Source organism: Chelonia mydas, chromosome 15 (genome assembly GCF_015237465.2).
Source record: "Chelonia mydas isolate rCheMyd1 chromosome 15, rCheMyd1.pri.v2, whole genome shotgun sequence".
Taxonomy (NCBI): Eukaryota; Metazoa; Chordata; order Testudines; family Cheloniidae; genus Chelonia; species Chelonia mydas.
Window position 1 is genome coordinate 8,583,765 of NC_057856.1, and position 13,999 is coordinate 8,597,763.

The window sequence follows — 13,999 nt, forward strand, 5'->3', positions numbered from 1 at the left end:
CCATTGTGAACTGTATCAAGATGGAATCCAGCCCACTGACCCTTTTCCAATAATTTGTTTTGACTTTTTTTTAAATTACTGGTTTAAAATGAAATATTCCCTCATTCCGCAAATGTCCCTTCCTGCTTTGGTGCGGCTGAGGCTTGAATCAGACGTGCACGCAGACAGTGAGGAGAACCATAGGCTCCAGCCTCTCTCTCTCTCAAATGTTAATCTAATAGATGAAGAGGGGAAGAGTTATCAACCAGGCCAACATACCCACCGGTCTGCAAGCACAGACACTTCAAATGCAGCCAAATTAGCCCTTCATTAAAGCTCATCACTACATGAGACTTCTCAAACACAATGAGCATGCTCAGATTCACAGCAGAATGCAGTCTACGCAGGAGACTCAATATAGGATCTCACTGGAATGTGGCTGGGAACTTTTGATTTTAAAGGCATGTAATGGATGCTTCTGGCATTCCAAAGTCACTCACTGTAGCCCAACAAGAGGCTCTGATAAGGTAGGAGCCACTGTACATACCCCAATCCTCTTAGGGCCACGTGACTGCAATAGGAAAGGAGTTGGCTGTAAATAACTCCATATCAGACTGGCCTGACACAAGCTGCCTTTAGTTTTTTAAAATAAAGGCTGGCTCTTTGCATTGTTATTGGGTTAAGAGCAGCTTCTAGGGGCCTCAGTCAAGATCAGGGGTCCATTGTGCTAGGCACGGTACAGATGCACCATATTAGCCAACCCCTGCCCCATTCTGGAGAGATGGGACAGACAGAGTGGGAGGGGAAAGAGAAGCAAAGAGGGGAGAGGTGATTTGCCCAAGGTCATGCAGCAGTTCTGTGGCAGAGTCAGGAATAGAAACTAGGTCTCCCAGTGCCCAAGCCACTAGACCATGCTTCCTCTCCCTTTTGTCTGTTTACAGCCCTGACTTGTTGCAGTATAAAGCAGACATGACAACAAGCTCTTCAGCGCAAGTGCAATGTCTTCATTTGTCCCTGTGAAGCATCAACCACACTTCAGCATGCTCAGAAATCAGTCAATGCTTACAGTTACCCTGGGCTTGCTGCAGCCTCTCCCCTTATCGAGCATAGGTCCGAATGTGATGTTGCACTCTATATGATTTTATAAAAATATGCTAATAAAAGTGTGAATATAACGTAACTGGAATATGCTTCATGCAAAAGGTCTCTTGCAAGGTATCATTACAAAGCTAATCTACTGAGTGTGGTCATCCTATTTGTATAAATGTATCACTCTTGTATCTGAAACTAGAAATATAACTCTGAGGTCCTATTGTAGTTATGCAAAGTGTGGGCCATTAATGATGGTTCAGAATCTTAATGGCTCCCATTACCCAGGACAGTTACCTGAAGATGGCTCTGTTTTGCTTGTAAGTCTTCCTGTATACCTGTGGGCTGGCAAGTGGGTAATGAAGTCTTACAGTGACATGTGATCATGTCACCTGAACTGGAATCCATCTTCAACCTGGTGCTTTTCCAGTGAGAAGGAGGGTTGGGAACCCAGAGGGACAAAGGATTCCCGCCTATGCAAAAGATATATACGTGGGTGGAACAGAACAAAGGGGGCGGCCATCATGAGAAAACCCCTAGCTACCACCTGAGCTGGAACAAGGGCTGTACCAGGGAAAGGATTGTGCCCAGACTAGGAAGGCATCCAGTCTGTGAAAGAAACTTATTGAAACATCTCGGAGGGTGAGATTTTATCTGTATTCAGTTTTATTACCGTACTAGACTTAGACTTGCGTATTTTATTTTATTTTGCTTGGTAATTCACTTTGTTCTGTCTCTTACTACTTAGAACCACTTAAATCCTACCTTCTGTATTTAATAAAAATCACTTTTTACTTATTAATTAACCCAGAGTATGTATTAATACCTGGGGGGGGGGGGAGACAGCTGTGCATATCTCTCTATCAGTGTTATAGAGGGCGAAAAATTTATGAGTTTACCCTGTATAAGCTTTATACAGCGTAAACCCGATGTATTTGGGGTTTGGATCCCATTGGGAGTTGGTCATCTGAGTGTTAAAGACAGGAACACTTCTTAAGCTGCTTTCAGTTTAAGCTTACAGCTGTTAGGGGACGGGGGTTCAGACCTGGGTCTGACTTTGCAGCAAGCTAGCGGATCTGGCTCAAACCAGGCAGGGTGCTGAAGTCCCAAGATGGGAGGGCAGGGAAAGCAGGGGCAGAAGTAGTCTTGGCACATCAGTTGGCAGCCCCAAGGGGGTTTCTATGATCCAGCCCATCACACCCATCTATTCACACGACCAGACTAGGCATGCAAGAGCCTTCTCCTCTGCAGCTCCTTACACCTGGAACAGCTGCCCTGCTTCTCTCTACCGCATTGATTCTCCTTCTCACTGCAAATCTCAGCTGGCCAGAATAATCTTTTCTTCCTTGTCTGGACCATTGCATCCCCTATGTCATTACGTATTATTCAACTCTGTCATTGTATTAATGCCATAAAGCATCTTATGATGCAATTTGTATGAAAGGCACTTTGCAAAATTAAGTAGTATGGAAGATTTAGGATCTACTGATTTGTAGATCCAAACATCAACCTCCTAGAAATAGATTGATAGGGAACATATTTCTGATGCTGAAACTAATTAATTGCTGCTTAACTTCTGGTTGCAGTAGCATTTACAATCTTTCATCCAAAGTATTTGAACATTGCACTTGAATGCACTTTCAGAGGGTTAAAGTTGTTTAGGTTTCTATTTGTGTTGAAGCTCGTGTATGTGTGTGTGTTTGCATGCATAATTAATCCCTAGGGCATACCGAGTCTTATTAACATTGTGATAAGACCTCTATAAAGGCTATGAGGATAGTTTTATGGTGAGTATTTCTCAGCTCATTCCAATGCATTATTTATTATTTGTATTGTGGTAGCATCTAGGAATCCTAGTCATGGACCACGACCCCATTGTGCTAGGCGCTGTACAAACTGCCCCACACATGGTCTATCTTTGAAATTATACATTGAAAAACATTATAACTCAAGAACAAAACCAAAGGACAGCTTAGCAAAGCCAAGAACTCATCTATGAGTGTTTCAAATTGTGGGCAACTTGTTTCAGAACAAAGTAGTGATTCCTTTTGTAACATCTATGTGAAATTGATGCTGTGCAGCTTTTATTAACTCACGCTTGGACCCGGAAGGATTACAAAGGAAGGAAAATAAACTCATACACTCCCCAGCTCTACTTTACGGAATGAATCAGACCAACAAACATAGATGGTAACCTGCTGCTTGCAATCAGTTCCTTTATTGCACCTAGCCATGCATCCTCGCTTCCTTGCTGGCAGCTTTATTCAACTGCAGCATGGATGAGCGAAGCAGGTTTCAACTGCCAAGGGAGAAAACCGCAGTGACATGAAAAACCCGCACAATTCACTCACTTAAAACAAAAACCAAAATGAAAAAGCCTTTCCTGGCACAGGGCTGCCCCAGCAGAACACCCCCAGAAATGGATCAACAGGAGACTGCATGATTTCAGGATGAAAACATCATATAGCTCGAGTCTCAGCTGCTTCCCAGCTATAAAGGGCAAGTTCATTTCTTCGATGTACGCTCCCTGCCCCAACAGGTAGTTTGGAAGCACTGACGTATTTTCTTTTGTCGATGCACCAAATCAGAGTAAAATTTATTCATCTCCTAACCAGGTCCCTCTTATGCAACTGGTTATCTTCCTAGCTATAAGTTGTAAATTTAATAGCGTAACCATCTAGGTGAGAATCTGGAGAATTGTCCGTTTAAATTATTCCATGTTCATTTGATTTTAATTAATTGGCCCTGTGTGGTTTTACTTAATTTGCTGTTTCTGCCTTGATTGCAACAGACAGGCTCATTTTTTGTAAAGAAAATGCTTCATCTCATGGTGAGTTATTACCATTTCTTGGCTGTGGTGTGTGTTTTGTTTCTATTTAAGGACATTTTGCATTAAAAAAATTCTAATAAGGTCTAAGAGCACAAGTAGTGAACTAAGGGCAAAATTGCAACTTTTAAAAGCACAAACACAAAAAGCATCTGAATCTAGAAAACATCTGTTATGTTAACTTTCCCCAAATGTATTCATTACAAAATGCATGTATGTGCTTTTATATATTAATATTACACACACACGCACGCACACACACACACACACACATGCACACACTTTTTAAAATGAAACATGCTCAAACTAAGACTCCAGATCTCAACCTTGCAGTGTGCAGAATCTGAATCCGGATCCAAAGGTCACAGTTTGTCCCTCTATAAAAAGGTACAGAATGGAACTCCTGAGTTTTGGGTGAGGGGGATGAAACTGAGAACTGAATTTTGAATCTCCCAAACGCAGATTGTTTAGATCTCGTTTCGGATCAGGTCAATAGCTAGCATGTATGTGCTACCCCATGAATTGTCTTTTGGGATTGTTATATTAAATTCATGAACAGTTTATGTGTGACTGTGTTTTACTTGATGGGGGAAGATTACCACAGTTCCTACAGGAATCAAAAACAGTGGGGGGTGATTACCCCTGAGATTGAACAACTCCAGAGTGATACCCCCATGCAAGGCTCAGGCTGGGTTTTCCAAAGACTAGGAAACAAAGAAAGGGCTTTTGGTATAATGGGACGGGCTTGAACTGACTGGTAGCCTTCCTTTTGACTCAACAAACTGATAGGATCTTAGGGGACCTCCACCCTTGTTGAAGAAAGACTGACCCCTCCCCTTGTGTTGGAATTAGGAAAAGCTTACCAGAGCTCATAGATTCATAGATTCATAGATATTTAGGTCAGAAGGGACCATTATGATCATCTAGTCTGACCTCCTGCACAACGCAGGCCACAGAATTTCACCCACCACTCCTACAAAAAAAAAACAAAAAAAAAACACCTCACACCTCACACTTAATAGTGATCTGTCAATCAGATCAGTTTGACCCAAAAGACGTAGGTTGTGAAAATGAAGTTTGTTTTTTTTTTTACAAAAGTTAAGTGCAGAAAAAGATATTCCCAGGAATGCATTTCTAATGAAAGGCTTTAAAAAAAAAAAAAAAAAAAGACTGCTTAGAATTCTGTTTGCAAGCCAGACATGACAGCAGAACAAACCAGGAGGTAAAACAACCTCTAAACAAGTGAAAACTAGTCTCTTTGAATGACTTACTCTTTGCATCTTAGCTTTAGTGGCAGGAACATTGCAGAAGGCTGACCCTGCAAATGCTTACTCCCACAAAATTACTATACATATCAATGGAAGGAGGTTTTGTCCAAGTGAAAAGCTTGGGATCTGGTAATAAGGGGGATTCAATTTCAATTATTTGAAGTGTTAATTAAGTGAGGAAGTCCTCTCTCCCTACGGAGAAAAAGATTTAATCTGACTGGGTTTGTAACAGGGCACTGGGCCTTGGGGCACATGTGAGCATCCCAGTGTGCACTCATACCCAAGTGTGTAGGAACTTTTGTTGTTTTTAATATATTTTCTCTATTCTTTGGGCAAAAGCTTTACAAATTCCTAGAGCAGATCCTTTACAAAAACATCCAGGCTTGCTTTAAATGGTGTCAGTGATGGAGACGCCGCTATGACCCAGGATAAATTGTTCCAATGGTTAATTACTCTCACCATTAAAATGTGCACCTTATTTACAGTCTGAATTTGTCTGGCTTCAACTTCCAGCCATTGGATTGTGTTATACCTTCCTCTGCTAGACTGAAGAGTCCATTCTTAAATATTTGTTCCCATGTAGATAGATACAGACTGTAATCGAGTCATCCCTTAACCTTCTCTTTGTTAAGCTAAACAGATTGAGCTCTTTGAGTCTATCGCTATGAGGCAGGTTTTCTAATCCTTTAATCATTCTCATGGCTCTTCTCTGAACCCTCTCCAATTTATCAGACATCCTTCTTGAATTGTGGGCATCAGAACTGGACCCAGGATTCCAGCAGCGGTCTCATCAGTGCCAGACACAGATGTAAAATAACCTCTCGGCTCTTATTCAAGATTCCTCTCTTTATGCATCCCAGGATGCCATTAGCTCTTTTAGCCATATCTTTGCAGTGAGGAGTTCATGTTCAGCTGATTATCCACCACAACCCCTAACTCTTTTTCAGAGTCCCTGCTCCCCAAGATACAGGTCCCCATCATATCAGTGTGGCCTACATGCTTTGTTCCTAGATGTACACATTTACATGTCGCCATACTAAAATGTACACTGTTTGCTTGTGCACAGCTCACCAAGCGATCCCTGAACCAGTGACCTGTCCTCTTCGTTTTTTTTACCACTCCCCCAATTTTTGTGGCAGCTACAAACTTTATCAGTGATGACTTTAGGTTTTTCTTCCGGGTCGTTGATAAAAACCGTTAAACAGCATGGGGCCAAGAACCAGTTCCTGCAGGACCCCATGTTCCAGTGTTCCCACCATTAACATGGCAAAGGAGAGCGATGCAGAAATTACACATTCCCAAGGCGTTTCCGCTTCTGCCTTCAGATGTGTCTCACTGGCTATCAGAATGATGGAGCAATCAATGTGTGGCTATAGCAGCTCCCATTTACTCGTCACCTAAGGAGCTCAGCGCAGTTTACGAACATTAATTATCAGAGTTTCAGCACTCCTGGGAGGTTGGTATTATCTCCATTCTATAGCCAGGGATGTCAAGGCACAGAGAGGTTGAAGGACCAGCAGTTGTTATTAAAACACTGCAGGTTTGTACATTCAATTTCTCAGCTCTTAGCACTCCTAGTGAATCCATCCGTCAAACAATCAGCGGCTAGATAGACTCAAAACTAACTCACCCCTTAAAAGAGCTGCGTAGCAAGCAAGAGCAGAGAAAACATGATTTGTGTTTTGAGTTCACTTACACAACCTTCCTGCCCAAACCAGCACTGTCATTTTGCTGTCATCACTTGTCTAGTTTCGAAAGCCACTGCAAATTGCAACAACATAGAGCACCCTAAAGTCCCGAGTCACTTATGCAGTTAAACCACATTCTTCACAAGTTTCATGCTTAGTGAACCTTGCCGGAAAAGCTGTTTATTGGAGACGCATTAGACAAGAAAGAGACCTTGCCAGAGCCACTTTAAAGCCATTAGCAATGATTAAAAATAATACACTGGAAATAAAGAAGCTAAAAACACAGAGCAGTACTCACAGCCAGTCTTGTCAGCAAGTTCTTGAATCTCTTCTGGCATAGAGTGGGAGGAACCCATCCCTTTAAATGTATAAAGTAATAAAATGAACCAGCTTAAGTTAAATCCAGTTAATCCAAGCTAGGGTCAGGGGCAGGGATGACTATTAAAGAGCGGTGGTGGTGGGAGGAAGTTGTTTGCCCCAAACAAGTAAAATAATAACCATTCAAAGCGAGCAGAGCAGGAAGCAGCCCTGCAAAGGGAGGGTTTTCAGGTGCTGGCTGACAGCAGTGCCAGCCGGACGAACGCACAGTGCATCAGTTTAAATCTTGAGGAAGTGTGAGGCACTAATTATAATACAGTGCTACATACATAGAAAGAGAGATCCAGGCTTCCTCAGGGTCCAAGAGCCTGCCAAGTTTGAGAGATACCTGGTTTAGGACAGCAGGGTGCTCATCTGTTGTTAACACACTATATCACTTGGGAATAGAAATCCACAATGCAGCCTATTATTTCTGCATTGATCGCTGCAGGAGCAGGAACTATAGTAACAAGAAAAGTTTATTACTCTGCCTTCACCCTTGTGGCAAGGCACTATTGCAGGGAGGCTGTGGACTGCTCACATTTATTACTACTACTTGGCACTTACATCGCATCCAATGACCTCAAAGCAGTTAAATTAAGCAAGCCTCACCACACGCCAATGGGACAGGTGTATTGTTCCTATTTCCCTTTTACACAGGGGTAAACTGAGGCACAGAGTCCATAGTAGTCAGATTTACCTCCCCGTTGTGGTTCTAACCATAAGGCAACCTTTCTTCAGGCAAAGAAGCTTTCCTGTTCTGAAGTCAGTCGTTCCTAAGGATTAAAAAGGTGCATTACACCAACATGGATCCAAACTTCTCCGTTTGCAAGAGAAGGAGAGGAAAAAGACTCCTTAATAAATATATCACGGTGCGTGTAGATGTCGCCAAGATTTGGATAGGAAGGGTACCATTCTTGGCCACCAGGGCAATAGCCACACTAGAGGGAATTCTTAAACTACCTTTGTCAAGTTTCAGTGTTAACAGCTGTGATAATCTGTCTTTGCACAACCTGACACAGCCCATATTAATTCTGTCAGAGATCATGAGCACTCTATAAATCTGTGTCAAACGGCAAATTCCGTTTTTTTAACATGAGCTTTCTCTGTGGTCTTTTTACCTTCATGTTGGACTGGCATTCCCAGGGGGCAGTGACACAGGGCTCACAATGGAAGGCTGTTAAAACTCGTTTGGTCTTTGATCCACATGGATGCACCTTTGGACAAAGAGTTGGCTACTGCCCAGAGAAACCAGGCTGGTCAATAAGCAGGGATCATGTAGTGGGGGACTTCAATCAGGAGGCTGATTGGGGGTCACCTAAGAGGACTGGAGGCTATTTTAAAAAAAGTTTCCCACTGGGCCACTGGCCATTTTGGAGAGTGAGAAAAGAGACCAGAAGCCTGAAAACAGAAGAGAGAGAAGACACCATGTGCAGAAGGTGAGGAAAGATACTGATGTCCTTAGAAGATACTGACCTGAAGAATGTCCAGAGTGGTGAGGAAACTGACGCAGGGAAGGGTGTGTCCGTGTTTTATTGTTTTGTCTGGACCTGTATCTCTCTTGTGCTGTCTAAAGTAAAAAGTAATGATTTAGAATTCCTTCTGCAAAACCTGTGTACTATGTGCTCCAATTATTTCGTGTCCCGGGAAAGGTAAACTGTAATCCAGAGCGCCCACAAGGTTGGAACTCAGGGGAAGGGGATATTTAAGCAACTGGAGTGTCGTGGGGGTCAGTGCTGGTCCTATGGGCCGCAGCAGCTGGACTGTGGGGTTGTAGTTGTCAGAAAGGGGGTGCTAGACAGACGAGCCATGTCCCAAGAGAGTATGTGTTGAGACCAGAGGCAGGGCTTGGGCTCCGCTCAGCCTCCGGAAGGTTAGCTGAATAGAGGCCCAGCTTGTGAGACTCAAACACAATAGCTTGGTGAGCGTCCAGCCAGAATATGACAATACCCCAGAGAGATAAACAAGAGGCAGTTTACCCTGCTCAGAGCTACTGGTTCAGGCTGCCTTAAGAGGACAGCAGGGCATTGGTGTGCATGCTGTTGGTGGTTTCACACTTCTCTTCACAGCTGCCACCCTATAGAAACTTCTTTTCTTTCAATGAAAAGGGAGATTCTGAAGCATGAGACAACAGTTACCAGGAAAAAGGTACCAAGTTCCCACAGACTGGCCCACTTCAACCCCAGGCTGGAAAATTCGGAGGGAAAAAAGACTTGAGGCCTGATTCTCCTTTACGTGAAGGCTCCTTTGCATCGCTGTAAAGGGACCGCCGCAGCACTAGGCAGTCTCAGTGTAAATGAGAATCAGCTCCTTTGCTGGGCGACTATGTGTAAGGAGATGAGACGTGGCCAGATTCTGGGTGCCGTTCTATTGTACTCCTCACCCTCTGTGATCTCAAGGCCTACGTATCTGCTCTTGAAAACCACAGAAATTAAAGGGAAGAGCCATGAGATAAAGGCAAATTAAGCCACCCAAGTCACACACCTGTCTCAGCAGTTGCTATGCTCCTCTAAGACGATCCCATTGATTGGCTGGACTTTTGCCTGTGTGTTGTCTATTAGATAGGGTTTCTTTCAGTGAGAGCCTTAAGCTCTGGGCTGCTCTGTTTTATGAAGAACCTTTTGCATTGATGTGTAATTGCATAAACCAAGTAGAACTGAAACAATCCATGAAAACTACCCTCTCCTCTAACTCTAGTGTCGTTGGACCACCTCAGAGTTTATAACCCAACATTGGTTTAACCCTCCCCACCCCCTCATTCTAAAATTTGCCAAGTCACCCAGCATACATTTTTTTAAAAGGCCGAGTCCACTTGGGGATTACACTGCAGCTTAACCTCCTTCCACATGGAGACTTTGGCTACCCTCCGAACAAAGTGCAAGAAATGGGAATAGGGAGATGACAACCAGTTTGACTTAAGGCAAAAGGCACCTGTGCAAAATGCTTAATGTGGATAAAATGAGGCACCATGGCACCGGGGAAATCAGAGGATGAGTTGTATTGCATAGGAAAAGACCAGGACTGAGAGCCAGGAATGGTTCAGTACTAATTCCAGCTGTGACATCAAATGCCACCTATGCCCTTGGATAAATCACAATCATGCTGGACTAAATTCAATGGAGTCGATGGAGCTACACGAGCAATTGATTTGGCCCCCATGGTGTCTCAGCTACAGCTGTAAAATCAAAACACGACTCTTTGCCGACCTCAGACGGGTTAGATGGGAGTCGTTACTCAAGGTTTGGAATGCACTTCCAAGTGCTTCACTTATGTGAACGCCTGACTCAGACTGGGCTGGGGGTGGGGGCGGGATTTCTTATTAAGCCATGACCTCACAGCATTGTTTTCATGTTTATTCAATGTACCTTTTTTCCATCAGCCGGAGTACCATTAAACAGCTCTCCCTTCTCACACGCCAGGTCATGATGCTGTTTCTTCCTGTACCGAAAACAAACCCAACCCCGGCTTAAAGAAAGAGATAAGGGCTGCAGCAGCAATGCCCCCATTGCACTTAAATAGCCCAATAGCTCATCTAAAAATAGAAAAAGAACAGGAGTACTTGTGGCACCTTAGAGACTAACAAATTTATTAGAGCATAAACTTTCGTGGGCTACAGCTCACTTCATCAGATGCATAGACTGGAACATATAGAACATTCCATTCTATGCATCCACTGAAGTGGGCTATAGCCCACGAAAGCTTATGCTCAAATAAATTTTATTAGTCTCTAAGGTGCCACAAGTACTCCTGTTCTTTTTGCAGATACTCACTAACTCGGCTGCTACTCTGAAATCTAAAAATACAAGCAGTTAGCTGCCTCATGCCTAATAGGGTTTTTGTCTAACACAACCTGCTGATGGCTTGTATTACAAAAGACCTTAATACAATAAGCAGCTTTGTTCTGCTTTCTTACAGCACCTAGTTACAATAACCTCTTTAATGTCAGCTTGCTGGGTATTTTTGAGAGAGAAAGAGTCATGCCTGTGATGCTGGCAGACCAGGTGCCAGCTCAGGCCACGGGCCTCTGGTGTCACCTGAACATTGACAGACACATAGCTGAAGTCAGTGTGGCTCACCTCTGTCAGTATTGTGTAAAAAAAAAAAAAAAAAAAAAATTAAAAAACTGAATTAGAATGTGCTTAGACTTTGTGGAATGCTTGTAAATTGCAGCCTGCATTAATCTCATGTATAACATCTGTAGTCCATATGCTAAGGTAATATTTGAGTTACTCCAGAAGGAATTCTGTCCAAAAAATTAAAAATTCTGCACACAATATTTTAAAACTGCAAAATTCTGCAAATTTTATTTGTCAAATAAATGTGGAGGCTCCAGCATGGCATTGGGGAGCACAGGCCATTGGCTGAACGGAGGTGGGAGATCACTGTGCAGCTAACCCCCCTCCTCCCGGGACATGAACTCAGTAGTGAGGCTGCATCCAACCCTGACACAGCACAAGGCCTGGGCCTGCCCCCAAAACACCCCAGGGCCCTGCCCCTCTGTGCCAGGTGTGGGTGGGCAGGCTCAGCAAGGCGGGATCCAAGTGTGGAGGGGCTTAGTGTGGGGGTATTATTATTATTTAGGCCAGTGAGGTTTGCGATACCAGATCAGACCAGGATCCTGACATGGGGAATGTGGGAAATTTCTGTACTTTTATTAAAATTGTACAACTCAGTTCCCCCAATCGCTGTTGGATTGCTACCTACTCAGTCTCAGAGAGTTACCTTCTTTCCAACAACCCCTGGCGAGGAGCCATGGAGCCATGCCTGAACTTTTGCCTTTGAACGAAGCAGATATTAAGTACTATCAGCAACCAGTGAATAGGCCCCCAGGACCTGGCAGAACAATGAACAAGCTGCAACTGAGGTGAAACCAGCTGGCTCCAGCTCTTCAGAGGAGGAGTGGAAAATCCCCAGCAGGGGAACACAGTCTGTGACTCTGCACAGTAGAACAGCGCTTGACGGGGAGACATCTGGAGCAGGTTGAATAAGGCAGAGGAGGGACCTTTCTGGCTGCCTGACCAGCGGAGCTGAAGGATGCTGGCTACAGGAGTCGGAGAGGAGACTCCATGCTCCCAAGGAGAATGGGGAGAGAAAGGTTCCTGGACTCCTTGGAGGACTCTGACCAAACACCAAAGAACGCGTCAAAAAGATGAAGCAACCGAGGCAGGGACTTGCCTGCAGGTGTTTCTTACTTTGCATGGATCGGTGTATCTTCTGCTGTCTGAAGTGCAGCGTGATTGTGAAAGTAGTCCCTCCATAAAGTCAGTGGGTATTTGCTTCAACTATGAGGTGTCATTGAAGGGATAAGCTGTAAACCAGAGTGCTCAGAAGAATGGAGCTCTGGGAAAGTGTGTGTTTAAGCTACTGGGGCGTCTTGGGGGTCAGCACTAGTCAGGGGGTACAGGGGCAGAGGCAGCTAGGCTGTGGGGCCCCCACTTTCAAGAGAGAGGTACCAGACAGTCTGTGCCCAGGAAGCATGCTAGTGAGGCCAGAGACAGTGACTGAAGCCTGCCCAGGCAAAGAGGAGCTTACAAACACAAGGCCCAGCATATGGGTCCAAACACAGCAGTGTGGGGCATGTCCAACGAGGCGGAGCTTGACCAGGACTGCGCCACCCTCTATGTCCAGGATCCTGCTGCCTCTTGTAGTGTCCAATACGCCAAGGAAAGCGGCGGATCCACAGGGTGTGGTAGGCCTCAAACTGTTATGCCGCCCCCTCCTAGTGCTCAGCCCTGGGCCTCCACGTTTTGCCAGGGCAAGCCCTGTTACTTTGCTACTCCAAGTCTGGGTCCCTGGCTTCAGCACCTGTTTCTCACTGTGACTCCTTCCATAGGTCCAGAAGAACTTGAACGGCTGTTGGAGACTTCTCTGGTGTGGGAGCTCCGTAACTGGCAGGTGTTTGCAGTGACAGGGCAGCCTTTTCCAAACAGGACATGACTGATCAGCCAGCTGGAATATGGGAATAGGGACGTTAGGTGGGAGTAATAAAGCGAAGTCTACATGCATGTCTCACTTAACACAGCAGCTTCTGCTTGTTCAGTTGTGCAGGCCCCTGGAAGGAAGAGTGAACTTTTACTGCAGAAAACCTAGCAGCCTTTCCTAATCACTGGGGACTGACTCACCCTCCAGAGGCGAGCAGGCTTCTCACTGCAGGCTGCTCACACCTCCGTTCGTTGTTTCAAGTGACAGGCACACTCTTTGCACATGTACTACCCCCCATCTTGGGTTTCACATCCACTCCCCTCCTGGTCACACAAGTATACTTGCCCATCCACATCCCCAAAGTCCCCATGGTTAGCACTAGTTAAAGGTTGGACGGCCAATGGCAGGTCCACTATTTTACCTCCAAGGTAGCTCCATTCACGTGTTGATAGTCCATTCATACCAATCTTGACATGTCTACCTGGCTCACAGAGTCACTTCATTGCTTATTCTTCTGTATCTGGAAAGAGATTAACCCCCTTTATATCAAGTAGGTAACAATACAAAAGTGAGTGGGGTCACTATTTTCATTAAAATACAGATGTTTCCCACCTTCTCCACAAAGGCCAACGACCCATCCTTCCTTTCCCAGTTCTATAATATATATTAATTAGCCACTTGTGATTCCTTGCTTGATCAGTTTATGCCCTGAAGATGAGATTTGATTTCTGAATCTTTGCCTGCATAACACCACATTATTAATTTTATAACAAAATTTGCCACATCTTTTTGAAACCCAGGTTGCTTATGATAGCAAAAAACCTGCAAGCAAACACCAGAAAGGATCAATTATATAGGTACATATTGAC

General features: G+C 44.4%; 2 protein-coding genes across 5 annotated transcripts in view; both read right to left on the minus strand.

Annotated features, from left to right (window-relative positions):
* TESC (tescalcin) overlaps nt 1-7,851 on the minus strand; it is a 31,266-nt gene extending 23,415 nt beyond the window's left edge. Inside the window, exons 1-2 of one of the 3 annotated variants that reach the window (XM_037878831.2) lie at nt 7,350-7,851; nt 7,150-7,209 (exon numbers count right to left, since the gene is read on the minus strand). In XM_037878831.2, the coding sequence (XP_037734759.1) occupies nt 7,150-7,207 (58 nt within the window). In that variant the 5' untranslated portion in view covers nt 7,208-7,209; nt 7,350-7,851. Of the gene's footprint in view, nt 1-7,149 lie in introns of all 3 variants that reach the window. The other 2 variants (XM_007071905.4, XM_037878830.2) reach the window with 2 other exon arrangements.
* Nucleotides 7,852-11,484: 3,633 nt separating this feature from the next.
* Nucleotides 11,485-13,999, minus strand: part of FBXO21 (F-box protein 21) — a 55,186-nt gene continuing 52,671 nt past the window's right edge. Inside the window, exons 13-14 of one of the 2 annotated variants that reach the window (XR_005222342.2) lie at nt 13,552-13,650; nt 11,485-13,157 (exon numbers count right to left, since the gene is read on the minus strand). The gene's annotated coding sequence lies outside the window, so the exon portion shown is untranslated. Of the gene's footprint in view, nt 13,261-13,551; nt 13,651-13,999 lie in introns of both variants that reach the window. The other variant, XR_005222343.2, reaches the window with a different exon arrangement.